Source organism: Heptranchias perlo, chromosome 4 (genome assembly GCF_035084215.1).
Source record: "Heptranchias perlo isolate sHepPer1 chromosome 4, sHepPer1.hap1, whole genome shotgun sequence".
In the NCBI taxonomy this organism is placed as follows: domain Eukaryota; kingdom Metazoa; phylum Chordata; class Chondrichthyes; order Hexanchiformes; family Hexanchidae; genus Heptranchias; species Heptranchias perlo.
The window spans coordinates 8,515,224-8,534,966 of NC_090328.1; the positions used below are offsets into that span (position 1 = coordinate 8,515,224).

The window sequence follows — 19,743 nt, forward strand, 5'->3', positions numbered from 1 at the left end:
TGCCAGCTCTTTTTTTTGGAAGGACTGCAGTGAATCCGTGCTTAACGCTTTGGTGGTCTATAAAGTAGTAAAATAAGGAATAAATCACACCATGATCCCACTGGAGATTTGTACTGACATTTTCAGAGAGAGTGTAGCATTTCTATTAACGGTATGTGACTTTGCTTATTAACTTTTGTACAGTTACAGATTATATGTGCAGGTTACAGGTCATAAATATAAGATAGTCACTAATAAATCCAATAGGGAATTCAGGTGAAACTTCTTTACCCAGAGTGTGGTTAGAATGTGGAACTCGCTACCACAAGGAGTAGTTGAGGCGAATAATATAGATGCCTTCAAGGGGAAGTTAGATAAACACATGAGGGAGAAAGGAATAGAAGGTTATGCTGATAGGGTGAGATGAAGTAGGGAGGAGGCTCATGTGGAGCATAAACACCAGCACAGACCAGTTGGGCCGAATGGCCTGTTTCTTTGCTGTAAATTCTATTTAAAACTCAATGTTCAAATATAAATACAAGAACTTTGAGTCTACAGTATATGCTTAACGTCTTTGTAGGGACTAATTTGTTGTTGCCCATGTTTTTTTGTGTAGGACAAGGCCATTGCAGAGCCGATAAGTCGTCTGTTGGAGACTACAATGCGGAGTACACACATGCCATCTCGGATAGGAGCGCTACATGGAATCCTGTACATCCTAGAGTGTGATCTGTTGGATGAGACAGCAAAGCAGCTCATTCCAATCATTAGTGATTACCTGCTGTCCAACCTACGTGGAATAGCACAGTACGAGAGAATTCTATTAGATTTATCCTCACCTTTCGGATTGGTCGCATGTGCCTTTGTTTTAGAACAGTAAGGATGGTCCCTCAGTGAGCGGATAGTGAGTTTATAAGAATGTTGCCTGCTGTTGTGCATGATTGTACAGTGAAACCTCTAAATTACAGACACCTTAGGGAGCTGGTTTTGTTTAAGGTGTCCCTATTTTCAAAATGGTCATTGTGTGTACTGTAAACATTTTCAGTAGAATGAGGAGTTCTTCACCCAGCATCTACAGCGGTAGAGAAACAACTCAATCCCCTGGGAGAGGGCGCCGTGCAAGCCTTCAGCCCTTGGGAGAGGGCGCCGTGCAAGCCTTCAGCCCCTGGGAGAGGGAGCCGTGCAAGCCTTCAGCCCTTGGGAGAGGGCGCCGTGCAAGCCTTCAGCCCTTGGGAGAGGGCACCGTGCAAGCCTTCAGCCCCTGGGAGGGAGAGCCGTGCAAGCCTTCAGCCCCTGGGAGAGGGAGCCGTGCAAGCCTTCAGCCCCTGGGAGGGAGAGCCGTGCAAGCCTTCAGCCCCTGGGAGGGAGAGCCGTGCAAGCCTTCAGCCCCTGGGAGGGAGAGCCGTGCAAGCCTTCAGCCCCTGGGAGGGAGAGCCGTGCAAGCCTTCAGCCCCTGGGAGGGAGAGCCGTGCAAGCCTTCAGCCCCTGGGAGGGAGAGCCGTGCAAGCCTTCAGCCCCTGGGAGGGAGAGCCGTGCAAGCCGTCAGCCCCTGGGAGGGAGAGCCGTGCAAGCCGTCAGCCCCTGGGAGGGAGAGCCGTGCAAGCCTTCAGCCCCTGGGAGGGAGAGCCGTGCAAGCCTTCAGCCCCTGGGAGGGAGAGCCGTGCAAGCCTTCAGCCCCTGGGAGGGAGAGCCGTGCAAGCCTTCAGCCCCTGGGAGGGAGAGCCGTGCAAGCCTTCAGCCCCTGGGAGGGAGAGCCGTGCAAGCCTTCAGCCCCTGGGAGGGAGAGCCGTGCAAGCCTTCAGCCCCTGGGAGGGAGAGCCGTGCAAGCCTTCAGCCCCTGGGAGGGAGAGCCGTTTCTCTGCTGCTATACATGCTGGGTAAAGAGCTCCCCATTCCACAAAAGCCGTTTCTTTCACAAAACCCGCTGCCACCTCGTTCTGACCGGCATACACTGACCTAACGAGAAATTGGGGGCAAAAGGGGAGCAAGCTGCGAGGGGAAGCACCAGTGATCCTGACTCTGAACGTTCCAGATACAGCAGCTTTGCAACAGGCTGTGTCCCGTGTTATAAGTTATAAAAGGACATGGTGCAATGACGGCTGTCCATGGTTCATAATTTGCGAGTGTCCGTGGTTTCAGAATGCCTCTTGTATATTTTACCATATACGTTATTTGGGGGTCTCATTAGGTGTCTGTTTTTTGGGAGTGTCTGTTTATACAGGTTTCACTGTACTGTCATATTGTGTGTTAATGCAAGGTCTCTGGATTTAGGATATACAGAATGGTCTGAACTTCCTCAGTTATTGAGAGAAATGTTGATTTATGTTCACACACTGGTGCTTCCTTTTTGAAGCAAAAACTTTCTTAAAATGCTTTCAAGCTGCGATTCTACTGTAGCTGTCTCATAAATGTATTTTTTCCCTCATTTTGGGAAAATGATGTATAATTGTCAAAGATTATAACTTCCTAACAATAAGTAAAAAGAAAAACTGCAGATGCTGTAAATCTGAACCGAAGATAGAAAATGCAAAAATAAAAGTTTAAGGTCTGCATCCAAAATCTTAACTCATCCGTTCTCTCCACAGGTGCTGCTTGATGTCCTGAGTGGGACCAGCGTTTTTTTTTTGTTCTATGACTTTTCCTACTTTGGAAAAGTGACAGAACCTGACAAACACATTCACATTTAGACTTTCTGCTGATTTATAGGTGAACATAGGAATTGCTAGACCTAAAAAGACCAAGGTCCATCTAGTTCTCCTTCTACCATCCAGGTAGTCGCATGATACACGATAATGGAGTTGTTGACTAATCATAGCAATCAATGAGTCTACAACAGACCCAGACATGAGGTGAGGAAACCCCCCAGTGGTGGAGAGCTTTGAGAACCGCAGGTCCAAAGTCACCTGTTCCTTCTGTGCATGTTACACTCACCACATGTCATGTCTCAAATTACTCACATAATGTATCCCAAAACATTATTTTCTGAATCAAATGATATTCACAGAAGGTTAGAGTGCACTCGTGCCACTAAGTGCTGGTGAGCACTCATTGACACAAAGTAGTGGCAGGGTAACCCAGGTCCCTTAGCCTGACACCGAGTGCACTTCCAGCCTGCGGTTGTTTTCTTTTCCCCCAAATCTCTGGGGAACGCTGAAAGATTTCTACAAAGTCTGAAAGTGAATGTGATTATTGGGTTTTGTCATTTTCATCATTTCCAAGTAGGAAAATGTTATGTCATTTTTGCAAAAGGGGACTAAGTAGATTCATAAGACAGCTACATTAGGGTTATAGTTTGCAAACTTAATTACTGCTAACCTAGAAGCTTCACTCAGTTACTACTGCACGTAATGTGTGATTTGCAGGGATATTGTCTTATGTTTGTGTGTTAGTGTTACAGCCAAAAATAATATAAAGAAAGAACTTGCATTTATATAGTGCCTTTCACGACCTCAGGACTTCCAAAAGCGTTTTACAGCCAATGAAGTACAATACGTTCCACATTGGGAGCTGCGGTAGAATCAAGCCAGTGTTGTCACTCAGCTTATTTAGTGTACTGGCTCAAGTGAAGCTAATTTGTACCAACGCATTTACTGCTGAATCAGTACAGTCGGCATGTGTGCTGCTGTTAATTCATTACCTCAATTATTGCCCACCACTACCATCACAAGTCACAGATGTGTCACCAGTGCTACTTCTCCCTAACATTATAACAGGTTAAAATGCCAAGACAAAACCCAAGTTTGGGACCAGACAAACTCCATATGTACCCTATGACTTGCACTTTTTCACAGCTCAGCAATCATAGAATCTTAGAGCACAGAGGGAAGCTGTTCGGCCCATCGTGCCTGTGCCGGCTCTTTGAAAGAGCTGTCCAATTTAGTCCCGCACCCCAGCTTTTTCCCCATAATCCTGCAAATTTGTCACGTGGTATCAAAATTTGAAGTGTTTTCCAAGTGACAGCACTGCAAATATTATTGCGGGGCGAGAATGCTGCATTGTTGTAAAGAATTGTACGTTGCATATAAGATGGACCCGTGTGCCGCTGTGAACGGAGCACCTGATCCCGTGCTGTGCCAACAACCAATTGTTTTATTCTTCTGCAGCTGTGTCAACATCCACAACCAACAGCACGTGTTGGTGATGTGTGCAACGGCCTTTTACCTGATCGAAAACTACCCGCTCGACGTGGGGCATGAATTCACTGCGGGCATCATTCAGGTATAGCTTACTTGTATGATGCGACATATTGTTTATGTATAAAGGTGACAGTTCGGTATCTGGGAAACCAGTATTACATAGAATTTACAGCATAGAAACAGGCCATTCGGCCCAGTGGCGGTGTTGATGCTCCACACGAGCTGCCTTGCACCCTATTTCATCTAACTCTATGAGCATATCCTTCTATACCTTTCTTCCTCATGTACTTGTCTAGCTTCCCCTTAAATGCATCTGTGTTATTCGCCTCAACCACTCCCTATGTGGTAGTGAGAGAATTGGCGAGCATTTCAATTCATGAGGGAGGGTAGCAGATAAAGACAGGCTGAACTGATCACTGCTGCACAGACTTACCAGAAGGTGATGAGCTCACTGTGTCTTGATGGATTTGTGGCAGTGTCCTGGTGGTCTGGCATATCCAACTGTTGGTCATGATGCAGAACAGCATTTGGTCACTACATGTTGGTTGTATTTCAGATCTTCCTGTCAATGCAGTAACTTGTTCCTGGACTGAGCACCAAGCTAAATTCATTCTCTTTCCCCTTCCTCCCCCCATTCCCATCCAAAACAGTCACACCGTACTCAACGTTGGACTGTTTAGCGATCCCTACTTGTCCCTGCTGTACAAACGTGCATTTTGAACCAAGTGCGTCCCATCAGGTACAAGAGCGCCATCATCGATGACCCACTGTTACGGCGGCTGTGTGTGTGTGTTTGATGCCTGCTAGAAAGAGCAACTGTACGACCTGTAACTTTCCTGGTGTAATCCGCAACTTATTTGGCTGCTCTCGAGGGCTGGCAGTTGGAGAACCAGGGTATTCTTCGATGCTGGGCACTACAGAGATATTTGGTTGCAGCCCAGAAATGTAACCGTGGCCTGAAGTTGGGCTACGGCAGGGTTCACGAGAGCAGCAGCAATGTGGGGGACCTTGCGGAGGTGATGATTCAGCCAGTGCAGGGAAGAATGTGAATTGTGACAAGAAGCTGGATCAGCTCTGCTTTTGTTCCAATTGTAAACAATTTTACAACACCAAGTTATAGTCCAGCAATTTTATTTTAACTTCACAAGCTTTCGGAGGCTTCCTCCTTCCTCAGGTAAATGTTTATACATTTACCTGATGTTTATAAACAGCTGAAGCGACTCCTGTCCTGGATGGTGTGCATAGTTCTGGTCTCCATATTATAAAAAGCATATAGAGGCACTGGAGAAGGTACAAAAAAAAATTTACAGTGATGGTACCAGAACTGAGAGGTTTTACCTATCAGGAAAGATTGAACAGGCTTGGGGCTCTTTTCTATAGAAAAGAGAAGGCTGAGGGGTGACCTGATAGAGGTCTTTAACATTACGAAAGGGTTTAATAGGGTAGATGTAAAGATGATGTTTCCACTTGTGGGGGAGTCCAAAACTAAAGGCCATAAATATAAGATAGTCACTAATAAATCCAATAGGGAATTCAGGAGAAACTTCTTTACCCAAAGAGTGGTTAGAATGTGGAACTCGCTACCACAAGGAGTAGTTGCAGCGAATAACATAAGATACATTTAAGGGGAAGTTAGGTAAACACATGAGGGAGAAAGGAATGGAAGGATATGCTGATAGGATGGGATGAGGCTCGTGTCCTGGGTAGTGATTAGAAATGGGAATATGGGCTCATTTCCCCCCTTAGGTCAGGGATCAGTATATATTTCTCGGTGAATTTATTCAGCTTATCTTCCTGATTTTGTTTCTGAAATTTCAGCAGCGGATATGAAAATGGCAAACTTTTCAACTGCACAACAGTGCTTGATATCTTTAAAAATAAAAATTTTGCATTTTACCACCATTCCTATATTTATACAACAAGGTCCTCAGGTTTGAATATCACTATCTCTATTGTATTTTAGGAAGAAATGTGGGCTCGCACCCCTCTGTTTGTGAATGTGACCTGCAATAATGAGGGTTTTAAAATCTTGCAACTTGGGCTTCCTGAATGACTGAGCTGATTAAGGCAGAGAATATCGAGCTATGCAGATCAGGAGGTTCACTGGTCTCCTGTCTCGTGCTCAAGTCCCTGGAGTGGGACTTGAACCCACAACCTTCCAACTCAGAGGCAAGAGTGCTTCCCACTGAGCCACGGTTGACACAGAGAAATAGCTACAGTTGCTCTGTAATTATTTTTAGTAAGAGATTAGTTGCAAGGACGCTTGGTTTTTCCCCTCCCGACTAAAATCTTCCCGAAGACGTAGTGAAACCAGCACCTCCACTTGAAGCTGCCGTTTGTGTAGTCCATTGAGGGTGGCCCATGTTGTCGGTGTGTTGTGCAAGGTGTGCCGTTTCCGTGTAACAAGCTGTTCCTCATTTTTAGATGTGCGGAGTAATGATCTCAGGCAGCGAGGAGTCCACCCCTTCCATAATCTACCACTGTGTGTTGCGTGGAATGGAACGACTTCTTCTCTCGGAGCAGCTTTCGCGTTTGGACGGAGAGGCCCTGGTGAAACTCAGCGTGGATAGATTGAATATGCATAGTCCTCACAGAGCCATGGCTGCCCTGGGATTGATGCTGACCTGCATGTATACAGGTACTGCATTGATGTATCAAGATGTCGCACGAGAGCACACCTCTCTACTTGCTGCAAGAAAAAAGGTTGACCTGGTAATCTTGAACTGGATTTTTGAGTTTCTTATTTTCTCGAACAAGCAATGTATTTCATTTAAAATAAAATATTCTCCAGGGAAAGGCTAATTTCTTTGCTGCTCATAATGGAGGTGTGGTAAGGTAGTGGTTGTGGTACTGGACAAGCGGTCATGAGATCAAACCCCAGAGAGACTAGAGAAGCTGAGCTCTCTGTTCTCTGAGCAGAGAAGGTTAAAGGGAGATTCAATAGAGGTGCTCAAAATTATGAGGGGTTTTGGTAAAGTAGAGAAGGAGAAACCGTTTCCACTGGCTGGAGGGTCGGTGACCAGAGGACACAGATATGAGATAATTGGCAAAAAATCCAGCGGGGAAATGAGGGGGGAGAAATTTACGCTGCGAGTTATAATGATTTGGAGTGCACTGCCTGAAAGGGAGGTGGAAGCAGATTCAATCGTAACTTTCAAAAGGGAATTGTATTTATACCTGAAAAAGAATAAATTTGCAGGGTTATGGGGGAAAAAGAGGAGTGGGACTAGTTGGATAGCTCTTTCACAGGCATGGTGGGTCAGATAGCAGCCTCCTGTGCTGGATGATTCTATATGGCAAATTGTGAAATTGATTTCAGTAAATCTGGGTTATTTTGTGGGCTGGCACCAGGAAAGCTGCCGGAATGGGAAGGGGAGCTGCCACCCCTGCCCATTCTGGCCTCCACGCGATTCTGGTCCCATACTCTGTGGCTAACTCTCTGTGCCCTCAGAAACTGTTTTTAAAAAAAACTAATCTCCAGAGAAAGACACAGCAGCTAGGGATGGGCAATAAATACGTCGCCCACGACCCGAGAATATTACCCAGAGTGGTTAGAATGTGAAGGCTTGCTACCTCGTGGAGTGGCCGAGGCGAAAAGCATATATGCATTTAAAGAGAAGCTAAATAAGTAAATGAGGGAGAAAAGGGATAGAAGGATATGGTGATCGGGTTAGATGAAAAGGGATGGGAGGCTGCTCGTGTGGAGCATAAACAACCGGTTGGGCCGAGTGGCCTGTTTCTGTGCTATACATTCTTCATAAAATAAAAATTTCAACATTGATCGTTTTCCTTGTGAAAGAAAATCCAGAATAAGATATGAGATAAGTAGTGGGCCAGATTTGCAAAGTTGCTTTTTGAAATCACCTGAGATGTGTACGTAATTTCTGTAACTTTGAATTGTTTGTGCCGTGAACAGGCAAAGAAAAGAACAGCCCAGGTCGGAGTTCAGAAGCTGACACCACGGCTCCTGACAGCGAGTCCGTTATTGTGGCGATGGAGCGGGTTTCCGTTCTCTTTGACAGGTGGGATTTTTGTGCCTGTTGGTTTGCAGAGAAGTTTAACTATTGAAGAAATGTCCAGCCACATGTACCAAGCCTGTACCCACCTCTGGCTCGGAGTTATTGCTTGTCTTTTGCTCTGTTAGAGGCTACTCTTTCGGTCAATAACCCCCTGCTTCAGCTTGCTACCCCTCTCCCCGCCTTTTGAAGCCTCTTGCATCCTTTTATCACCTTTGCCCGAGACATCAGCTTTCCTTCTCTTTCCCCTTCCCCTGTTCCCCAACACCCTTATCAACCATCTTTCATGACTGTGTTTGGAGTTCACCTAGCCCCATTGTGAAGCTCTCTGATGTTCTGCTACGTGGAAGGTGCTATATAAATGCAAGTTGTTGAACGCGCACCATATGAAGGGTAATTTTGCAAGGCTGTGCTGTTAGCACAGAGCCTCGCTCATTACGGGTTCGGGCCAGAGGTAGGGTTATAACACCATAACACTGATTCTTTGACCTGCATGTGCCTCTAGCGAGATTCCACATGGTAGCCCCACATTGCTGGCCACATACCAGACTTCCAGACTATAGGATCGATTCAGATTGAACTGCTGTTTGCTCCCAGTGGATGAACAGCCGTGAAAACTTTAAAGGATTACGATTGTTGGTCCTCTACTGGCTCACACGGTAGATTCCCACCTCGCATGATACTGGGCTGTGCGGACCATGGAAGTCAGTGAGAGAAGACGGTTGACTTTGGAGCCTGTGGGCTAGGAAGGAGAAAAGTGAGCCAGGGCTCTAGCTGTCAATCTATATCGAGTCACCCCCCGCTTGAAAGTGCGACCATCAGCTCTGATTCCTCTCTCGGTTGTCGCTATCTTGAATTACACATGAACGGATATTTGAAGTACTGACAGGCTGCTCCAACATGAATGCCTACCTTCAAGAGAGATGGGGACATATGTGGGCAAGGAGAGAATCGCAGCTTTGCTAATGCTAATGAAGGTCCTTAAATATTCCTTTCAAGAATAATATCTAATCTGACTAACTGGTCGCAAACATTTGATTGTGAAATGGATCATTTACTCTGAGCAAAAATTAACACCGTCCTTGTTGGGAGCAAGGGAAAATACGCAGATTCTCTTTGGGATCCATTTGGCTTCAAGATGGGGTGCCTGGCAACAGGAGGGTGGAACTGAGTCAATCCTCTTGGTAATCCGATAACCGAGACAAGTTTTAACTGGTTACCGCTGCACACAGTCGGGTGTCTCTAATCCTTGGTCCTTGCCACTCTGTACCCAAGGTAAGTGAGGCGTGTCCCTATGGGTAGAGTGTGTACTGCAAATCGGGCAAGTGAAAACTCATTGGGGAATTTCTCTGCAGTTTGCTTTGGAAGCTCTTAAGATGGTGATGGATGTAGACAGCTGGCTGATGAGTGAAGATTTTGAGCAAAATTCGCTTTGGATTGGTCTGTTCTTAAATGAAGAAAAGAATTCTTAGGGATCAGCCTTGCTCAGTGGTGGCACTCTCGCCTCTGAGTCAGAAGGTTGGGGGTTCGTTCCCCACTCCAGGTCTTGAGCACGTAATCTAGGCTGACACTTTCAGCACAGTACTGAGGGAGCGCTGCACTGTTAGAGGTGCCATCTTTCGGATAAGATGTTGAACCGCGACCCGGACTCCCTTCTCGTAAAAGATCCCATGGCATGATTTGAAGAAGGCTAGGGGAATTCTCCACAGTGTCCTGGCTAACATTTATTCCTCAACCAACATCATTAAAACAGATTATCTGTTCATTATTTCATTGTTGTTTGTGGGACCATGCACGCTAATTGGCTGCCAGTGCATTACAACACTGGTGGCACTTCAAAAAGTACGTTGTTGGTTGTGAAGCGCTTTGGAATGTCCTGAGGACGTGAAAGGTGCTTTAACTGCATTAACTGCAGTTCTGGAAATTCTCAGACGCTGCCTAATTCCCTACTGTGGTTCACTAAACACCCGGCATCTTTTAGTTTTTTGTAAGATTTCCCAGGCATCACACAGTAAAAGTTCCCACCCCTTGGAGAAGCAAGGGAGTGGTAGTATTTTTTAACGTTGAAGTGGGGCTGAGGATTAAAAGCCTTAACTTTTATCTGGTTTTAAACAGTTTCTACGAATGGGCCATCAGTTGTGGGAATGAATCAGCCCTCAGTCCACTCCAATGTTCTCTAATTTGCACTTACTTCTAAACGCTGTAGTAGCGCTTTTTGAATTTAACCTGGTGATTTTCAGCATGGGAGAATGGGAAACAAATGAGGTTTGAGTAGGTCAGCTGAGAAAAGATAACATGCCATGTATAACTGCTGGGTGTCTGCAGTGCAGGGCTAGCTATTGAACAGTAGACAACACAGAACTGGACTGAATGGAGCATTCATCAAAGGAAAAACATAGAGCCATTCTGTCAGGGGCTAGAGACCCTTTCACAGTGGGAATCCTGGCCCTCATGGACTGTAACATTCGGTACCAAAATCAGTGAATATGAAAAGTAGAATGTAGAAGTATGAAGACATTTTCTGTGATTTTTCTGCTTACAATTAACTTTAGAAATAGACACAAGTCACTTTATGTTGATGGAAACAAAATACTATTCAGAAGGGTGTTCAGTACTTAAGGGGATAAAGACCAAAAGTAAGTGTTCAGATGCTTTTGTTTAAGAAGTGCTGTTTCTGAATTCAGCTGTGTGCAACTGAATGGTAATGATGCAGTCTTGTACGTACCTTCTTGTACGCACCGTCTCACCTGTGTACCAGTTATCACACAGACCATGTAAATAGCAGCAAATGGCAGTCAGCTTTTATTTTTGAACAGTAAAATTTTTTATTGTATCGTATCATAGGTACAGCACAGGAGGAGGCCATTGGGCTCATCGTGTCTGTGCCACCTCTTTGAAAGAGCTCTCCAATTAGTCCCATTCCCCTGTTCTTTCCCCATAGCCCTGTAAATTTTTTCCCTTCAAGTATTTATCCAATTCCCTTCTGAAAGTTACTATTGAACCTGCTTCCACCACCCTTTCAGGCAATGCATTCCAGATCATTACAACTCGCTGTGTTTTTTAAAAAAAATGTTTCCTGATGTCTCCTCTGGCTCTTTTGCCGATCACCTTAAATCTGTGTCCTCTGACCCTTCTGCCACTGGAAACAGTTTCTCCTTATTTACTCTATCAAAACTGTTCATAATTTTGAACACCTATCAAATCTCCCCTTAGCCTTCTCAGCTCTAAGGAGAACAATCCCAGCTTCTCCAATCTCTCCACATAATTGAAGTCCCTCATCCCTGGTACCACTCTAGTAAATCTCTTCTGCACCCTCTCTAAGGCCATGACACCTTTCCTAAAGTGTGGTGCCCAGAATTGAACACAATACTCCAGCTGAGGCCTAACCAGTGTCCTATAAAGGTTTAGCATAACTTCCTTGCTTTTATACTCTATGTATTTATTAATAAAGCCCAGGATCCCACATGCTTTTTTAATAGCCTTCTCAACTTGTCCTGCTACCTTCAAAGATTTGTGTATGTGCACCCCGAGGTGTCTCTGTTCCTGCACCCCCTTTAAAATTGTACCATTTAGTTTATATTGCCTCTCCTCATCTTCCTACTAAAATGTATCACTTCACACTTCTCTGTTAAAGTTCACCTACCATGTGTCTGCCCATTTCACCAGTCTATGTCCTCTGAAGTCTGTTACATTGTTTACTACATTTGAGTTTTGTGTCATCTGCAAACTTTGAAATTATACCCAAGTCCGTTAATGTATTTCATAGTCTTTTGAAGTAAATGTTTTTATTTTTGGAAAATTGTGTTTAACAAAATAATTACTCCTGATGGCTCAGTGGATAATTGCACCCTAGGTTATGTGGTACTGAGCCATAGAGAACAGGAAGGTCCCTAGTTTGGTCTCTGATCTGTGCCGAGTTGCTCTACTTTGCTGGGATGGTGCTGAGCATCAGCACAACAGGCTTTAATATCCCTGGGCTAGTGCTGGCCAGGATTCTTGGCCTCATCACTATCCCCTGATCCCGACTGGAAGTAAGTGTGTGTGGCATCAGGTGAGCAGAGGACTGGGTTTGACTGTGATGGCGCTCACTGCCGAATACCTGCTAATGTTCTGTGCGGCCTTGTACCTGAAGAAACGGGCATTGGGTGAGGTTCCAGAGGGTGCCCAGCACCCTAGAACTGTAGACCTTCGTGAACCAAAATAGTGCATTTTTTATATGTTCTACCTGCTAATACAGGAAAAAATCCTTGTGTCCAGTTTACCTGCTGCATTTAAAACACCGACTGATCAAATATTTAGCTGGCAGAACATTTAAGAATAAATGGTTGTTTTTTTTTGTGTGGGTTTGTCTAAGTTGTTTTGTCACCTTTTCAGAGACAAATGTATTTGTTTCTCTCCCTGTTGGTTAGAATCAGGAGGGGCTTCCCCTGTGAGGCACGCGTGGTGGCACGGATCCTTCCACAGTTTCTTGACGACTTCTTCCCACCTCAAGACGTGATGAACAAGGTTATTGGGGAATTTATTTCCAATCAGCAGCCCTACCCACAATTCATGGCCACAGTCGTTTACAAGGTATTCCACTTTCTTCTATTACATAGAATTTTACAGCAGAGAAACAGGCCATTCGGCCCCACTGGTCTTTGCTGGCATTTGTGCTCGACACGAGCCTCCTCTCACCTCTAACCCAAACAACATATTCTTCCTTTCCTTTCTCCCTAATGTACTTACCTTGCTTCTCCTTAACCGAGCTCTAACAGAGTTGATTTGTCGGTGACTAAACTCCACGGAGGTGCGTGTGTGCGTGCGTGCGTGCTACAGAAACATTAAATATAGTTGCTTGTTAAAACCCTCATATTTAGGCCATGAATATGAGACTGGTAAGGTTTTCCTTACAAGCGAAATCCTTTAACACAGGCAATCGTGCGATTGTTCTCGGTGATTTCAGCTACCTTGTTTCTCGTCGCCCGAGGGTTTCACAGGGCTACAACACCTACTGTGAGTAAAGGACAGGTAGTCCAGGCATGCTGCTCAGCCTATAATTTGCAAGAGGTGGATGAGAGCAGGCTGGTAACTAATTCAGCTCTAATTTTCTCTCTCTCCCCCCTCCCCCTCCAAAAACAAACTTGGCTTTGGCTCAGTGTCACTACTTGCAGCGCCACCGAGATTGGGAACTCGGTGAGGTTGTTGAGTCAAACGTGCTGTGCGATGCTACACGTCTGCTTTCTTGAAGGATTCCATTATTTAACAATTTATATCCCGATTACAGAGTGTTTCTGTGTCTTTTCTTTGCAGGTGTTTCAGACTTTACATAACACTGGACAATCTTCCATGGTGAGGGACTGGGTAATGTTGTCGCTTTCAAACTTCACGCAGAGAACACCAATAGCAATGGCGATGTGGAGCCTCTCCTGTTTCTTCGTCAGTGCTTCAACCAGCACATGGATCTCAGCTCTGTATCCTTGCTATCTGTTGTCGTACTTAAAAGTGTACAGAGGCTAGAACTGAAAGTTGCACCTGATTGTAATTGAGCCAAGTCAGTATGTTGCACGTAAGCTCCAAAATCTGCCATTATCTGGGACAATTGCTGCCACCTGCTGAGGGCACAGACAGGGCTTGAGATAGGCAGCAGTAATTTCGTGAACTGCCTGGCTTTATGTTTAGAATCCTAGAAAGGTTACAGCATGGAAGGAGGCCATTTGGCCCAACGAGTCTGTGCCGGCTCTATGCAAGAGCAATCCAGCTAGTCCCACTCCCCCACCCTATTCCCTGTAGCCCTGCAAATGTTTTCCTTTCAAGTACTTATCCAATTCCCTTTTAAAGTCCATGATTGAATCTGCCTCCACCACCCCCACTGGCAGTGCATTCCAGATCATAACCACTCGCTGCATAAAAAGTTTTTCCTCATGTCACTTTTGGTTGTTGTGCCAGTCACTTTAAATCTATGCCCTCTGGTTCTTGACGCTTCCCCCATTGGGAACAGTTTCTCCCTATCTACTCTGTCTAGACCCTTCATGATTTTGAATACCTCTATCAAATCTCCTCTCAACCTTCTCTGTTCCAAGAAGAACAACCCCAGCTTCCCCAGTCTATCCACGTAACTGAAGTCCCTCATCCCTGGAATGATTCTAGTAAATCTCTTCTGCACCTTCTCTAAGGTCTTCACATCTTTCTTGAAGTGCGGTGCCCAGAACTGGAAACAATACTCCAGTTGTGGTTGAACCAGTGTTTTAAAAGGTTCATCATGACTTCCTTGCTTTTGTAATCTATGCCTCTATTTATAAAGCCCAGGATCCCAGGAAAGTTTTTTTTTAACCGCTTTCTCAACCTGCCCAACCACCTTCAACGATTTTTGCACATATACCCCCAGATCTCTCTGTTCCTGTACCTCTTTTAGATTGTGCCGTCTAGTTTATATTGCCTCTCCTTGTTCCTCCTACCAAAATGTATCCCTTCACATTTTTCGGTGTTAAATTTCATCTGCCACGTGTCCGCCCATTCCACCAGCCTGTCTATATCCTCTTGAAGTCTACCACTATCCTCCTCACTGTGCACTATACTTCCAAGTTTTGTGTCATTTGCAAATTTAGAATTTGTGCCCTGTACACCCAAGTCCAAGTCATTAATATATATCAAGAATAGCAGTGGTCCCAGTACCAACCCCAGGAGAACACCACTGTACACCTCCCTCTAGTCCGAGAAACAACCATTTACCACTATTCTCTGTTTCCTGTTACTTAGCCAGTTTTGTGTCCATGCTGCTACTGCCCCCTTTTATTCTATGGGCTTCAATCTTGATGACAAGCCTATTATGCGGCACTTTGTTAAACGCCTTTTGAAAGGCCTCATACGCCACATCAACCACATTGCCCTCATCTGCCCTCTGTTACCTCATCAAAAAACTCGATCAAGTTAGTTAAACACGATTGGCCTTTAATAAATCTGTGCTGGTTTTCCCTAATAAATCCACACTCATCCAGATGACTACTAATTCTGTCCCGGATTATCATTTCTAAAAGTTTGAACAAGGGTGTAACATTTGCAAAACTCCGGTCCTCTGACGCCATCCCCGTATCTAAGGCTGTTTGGAAGATTATGGCCAGTACCTCCGCAATTTCCACTCTTACTTTCCTCAGCTACCTAGGATGCATGCCATCCAGACTGGGTGACTTATCTACTTTAAGCACAGCCAGCCTTTCTAGTACCTCCTTTATCAATTTTTAGCCCATCCAGTATCTCAACTATATCTCCCTTTACTGAGACTCTGGCAGCATCTTTCTTGGTAAAGACAGATGCAAAGTACTCATTTAGTACCTGGGCCATGCCCTCTGGCTCCATGAGTCGATCTCCTTTTTGGTCCCTGATGGGCCCCACCCCTCCTCTTACTACCCGTTTACTGTTGAAGGCTTTTGGATTCCCTTTTATGTTGGCCGCCAGTCTATTCTCATACTCTCTCTTTGCCCCTCTTGTTTCCTTTTTCACTTCCCCTCTGAACTTTCTATATTCAGCCTGGTTCTCACTTGTGTTATCAACCTGACATCTGTCATATGCCCTTTTTTTTCTGCTTCATCTTACTCTCTATCTCTTTCGTCATCAGGGAGCTCTGGCTTCAGTTGCCCTACCTTTCTCCCACGTGGAATGTACCTAGACTGTACTTGAACCATCTCTTCCTTTAAAGGCCGCCCACTGTTCAGAATTACAGTTTTGCCTGCCATTCAATTTGGGTGGAGGTAAGAAACAGCAAGGGAAAGAAATCACTGGTGGGAGTAGTATATAGGCCCCCTAACAGTAGCTACACTGTAGGGCAAAATATAAATCAGGAAATAAGGGAGGCTTGTAAAAAAGGTAATGCAATAACCATGGGCGATTTTAACTTTCACATAGATTGGACAAATCAAATTGGCAAAAATAGCCCTGAGAAGGAGTTCATAGAGTGTATTAGGGACTGTTTCTTAGACCAATATGTCGGGGGACCAACCAGGGAATAGGCCATTTTGGATCTGGTAATGGGTAACGAAACAGGATTAATTAATGATCTCAAGTAAAGGATCCCTTGGGAAACAGTGATCATAACATGATAGAATTTTACATCCAGTTTGAGAGCGAGGATCTTGGGTCTGAAACTAATTTATTAAACTTAAATAAGGGCAATTATAAAGGAATGAGGGCGGAATTGGCTAAAGTGGACTGGGTAAACAGATTCGATGGTATGATGGTGGATAAGCAGTGGCAAACATTTAAGAAGATATTTTATGACTCGCAACAAAAATATATCCCTGTGAGGAGGAAAGACTCCACAAAAAGGGTGAACCAACCATGGCTAATTACGGAAGTCAGGGATGGTATCAGGTTAAAAGAAAAAGCATACAACATGGCAAAGATTACTGGTAAGCCCGAAGATTGGGAAAACTTTAAAAACCAGCAAAGGATGACTAAAAGAATAATACAGAGGGAGAAAATAAATTGAGAGTAAACTAGGAAGAAATATAAAAACTGACAGTAAAAGCTTCTAGAAGTATATAAAAAGGAAGAGGGTAGCTAAAGTAAACATTGGTCCCTTAGAGGATGAGACTGGGGAAATAATAATGGAAAACAAGGAAATGGCAGAGGAATTGAACAGATACTTTGTATCTGTCTTCACAATAGAAGACACTAATAATATACCAATAATAGTAGAAAATTAAGGGGCAAAGGGGAGGGAGGAACTAAAAACTATCACTTGAGAAAAAGTACTAGGTAAACTAATGGGTCTGAAGGCTGACCAGTCCCCTGGACCTGATGGCTTGCATCCGAGGATCTTAAAGGAAGTGGCTACAGAGATAGTGGATACATTGGTTGTAATCTTCCAGAATTCACTAGATTCTGGAAAGGTCCCAGCGGATTGGAAAACCGCAAACGTAACACCCCTATTCAAGAAGGGAGTGAGATAGAAAGCCGGTAACTATAGACCAGTTAGCCTAACATCTGTCATTGGGAAAATGCTAGAATCCATTATTAAGGAAGTTGTAGCAGGACATTTGGAGACTCATAATACAATCAAGGAGAGTCAACATGGTTTTATGAAGGGGAAATCATGTCTGACAAATTTATTAGAGTTCTTTGAGGAAGTAACGGGCAGGGTGGATAAAGGGAACCAATGGATGCAGTATATTTGGATTTCCAAAAGGCATTTGATAAGGTGCCACATAAAAGATTACTGCACAAGTTCAGAGCTCATCGTGTTGGGGGTAATATACTGGCATGGATAGAGGATTGGCTAGCTAACAGAAAACAAAGAGTCAGGATAAAAGGGTAATTTTCAAAATGGGAATCTGTAACTCGTGGGGTGCCGCAGGGATCAGTGCTGGGGCCTCAACTATTTATAATATATATCAATGACTTGGATGAAGGAACAGAGTGTCTTGTGGCCAAATTTACTGATGATACAAAGGTGGAAAAGCAAGTTGTGATGAGGACACAAAGTGTCTGCAAAGGGATATTGACAGGTTAAGTGAATGGGCAAAAATTTGGCAGATGGAATATAATGTGGGAAAATGTGAAATCATCCACTTTGAGAGGAAAAATAAAAAAGCAAAATATTATTTGAATGGAGAAATACTACAAAATGCTGCGGTACAGAGGGATCTGGGTGTCCTCATACATGAAACACAAAAAGTCAACATACAGGTGCAGCAGGTAATCCGGAAGGCAAACGGAATATTGGCCTTTATTTCTAGGGGGATGGAATATAAAAGCAGGGAAGTCATGCTCCAACTGTACAGGGTGTTGGTGAGACCACACCTGCAGTACTGCGTACAGTTCTGGTGCTCTTATTTAAGGAAGGACATATTTGCATTAGAGGCAGTTCAGAGAAGGTTCACTAGGTTGATTCTGGGTATGGAAGGGTTGTCTTATGAGGAAAGATTGAACAGGTTGGGTCTATACTCATTGGAATTTAGAAGATAGAGATGAGATCTTATTGAAACATACAAGATTCTGAGGGGACGCGATAGGGTAGATGCTGAGGATGTTACCCCTCATGGGGGAATCTAAAACTAGGGGGCATAGTCTCAGAATAAGGGGTCGCCCGTTTAAGATGGAAATGAGGAGGAATTTCTTCTCCCAGAGGGTTGTGAATTTGGAATTCTTTACCCCAAAAAGCTGTGGAGGCTGAGTCATTGAATACATTCAAGGCTAAATTAGACAAATTTTTGATCAGCAAGGGAGTCAAAGGATATGGGGAAAAGGCGGGACAGTGGAGTTGAGGTAAAAATCAGATCAGCCATGATCTCATTAAATGACAGAGCAGGCTTGAGGGGCCAAATGGCCTACTCCTATCTCTTATGGTCATTCTTTGATTCCAATTTACCTGGGCCAGATCTGTTCTCATCCCACTGAAATTGGCCCTCCTCCAATTGAGTATTTTTACTTTAGAGTGGTCTATGTCCTTTTCCATTGCTATTCTAAACCTTATTTTTTATTCATTCATGGATGTGGGCGTCGCTGGCAAGGCCAGCATTTATTGCCCATCCCTAATTGCCCTTGAGAAGGTGGTGGTGAGCCGCCACCTTGAACCGCTGCAGTCCGTGTGGTGAAGGTTCTCCCACAGTGCTGTTAGGAAGGGAGTTCCAGGATTTTGACCCAGCGACGATGAAGGAACGGCGATATATTTCCAAGTTGGGATGGTGTGTGACTTGGAGGGGAACGTGCAGGTGGTGTTGTTCCCATGTGCTTGCTGCTCTTGTCCTTCTAGGTGGTAGAGGTCACGGATTTGGGAGGTGCTGTCGAAGAAGCCTTGGCGAGTTGCTACAGTGCATCCAGTGCATGGTACACACTGCAGCCACTGTGCGCCGGTGGTGAAGGGAGTGAATGTTTCGGGTGGTGGATGGGGTGCTAATCAAGCGGGCTGCTTTGTTCGGGATGGTGTCGAGCTTCTTGAGTAGTGTTGGAGTTGCACTCATCCAGGCAAGAGGAGAGTATTCCATCACACTCCTGACTTGTGCCTTGTAGATGGTGGAAAGGCTTTGGGGAGTCAGGAGGTGAGTCACTCACTGAAGAATACCTAGCCTCTGACCTGCTCTTGTAACCGCAGTATTTATGTGGCTGGTCCAGTTAAGCTTCTGGTCAATGGTGACCCTCAGGATGTTGATGGTGGGGGATTCAGCGATGGTAATGCCATTGAATGTCAAGGGGAGGTGGTTAGATTTTCCTCTTGTTGGAGATGGTCATTGCCTGGTACTATGATCGCTGTTCCCTAAATGTTCCGCCACTGACACTTGCTCCACTTAACCCACCTTATTCCCCAGAACCAAGTCCAGCAATGCCTCCTCCCTCGCTGGGCTGGAAATGTACTGCTCAAGAAAGTCCTCCTGAACACATTTCAAAAACTCCTCCCCCTCTTTGCCCTTTATATTATTACTATACGGGTTGTTGAAGTTCCCCATTATCACAACTCTATGGCTTTAGCACCTCTAATTTACCTGCAAATTTGCTCCTCTATATCCTTCCCACTAGTTGGTGGCCTATAATATACACCCAGTAGTGTAATTGTTTCTTAACTCTAACCAAATAGATTCTGTCTTTGACCTCTCCAGGACATCCTCTCTCTCCAGCACTGCAATATTCTCCTTAATCAA

At 44.7% G+C, this 19,743-nt stretch overlaps 1 protein-coding gene across 2 annotated transcripts in view; it reads left to right on the forward strand.

Moving 5' to 3' along the window:
- htt (huntingtin) overlaps positions 1-19,743 on the forward strand; it is a 209,063-nt gene that overhangs the window by 185,270 nt on the left and 4,050 nt on the right. For both annotated transcript variants that reach the window (XM_067982438.1, XM_067982439.1), the window contains exons 60-65: positions 596-786; positions 4,083-4,197; positions 6,540-6,753; positions 8,032-8,137; positions 12,541-12,703; positions 13,424-13,584. In XM_067982438.1, the coding sequence (XP_067838539.1) occupies positions 596-786; positions 4,083-4,197; positions 6,540-6,753; positions 8,032-8,137; positions 12,541-12,703; positions 13,424-13,584 (950 nt within the window). The remainder of the gene's footprint in view (positions 1-595; positions 787-4,082; positions 4,198-6,539; positions 6,754-8,031; positions 8,138-12,540; positions 12,704-13,423; positions 13,585-19,743) is intronic.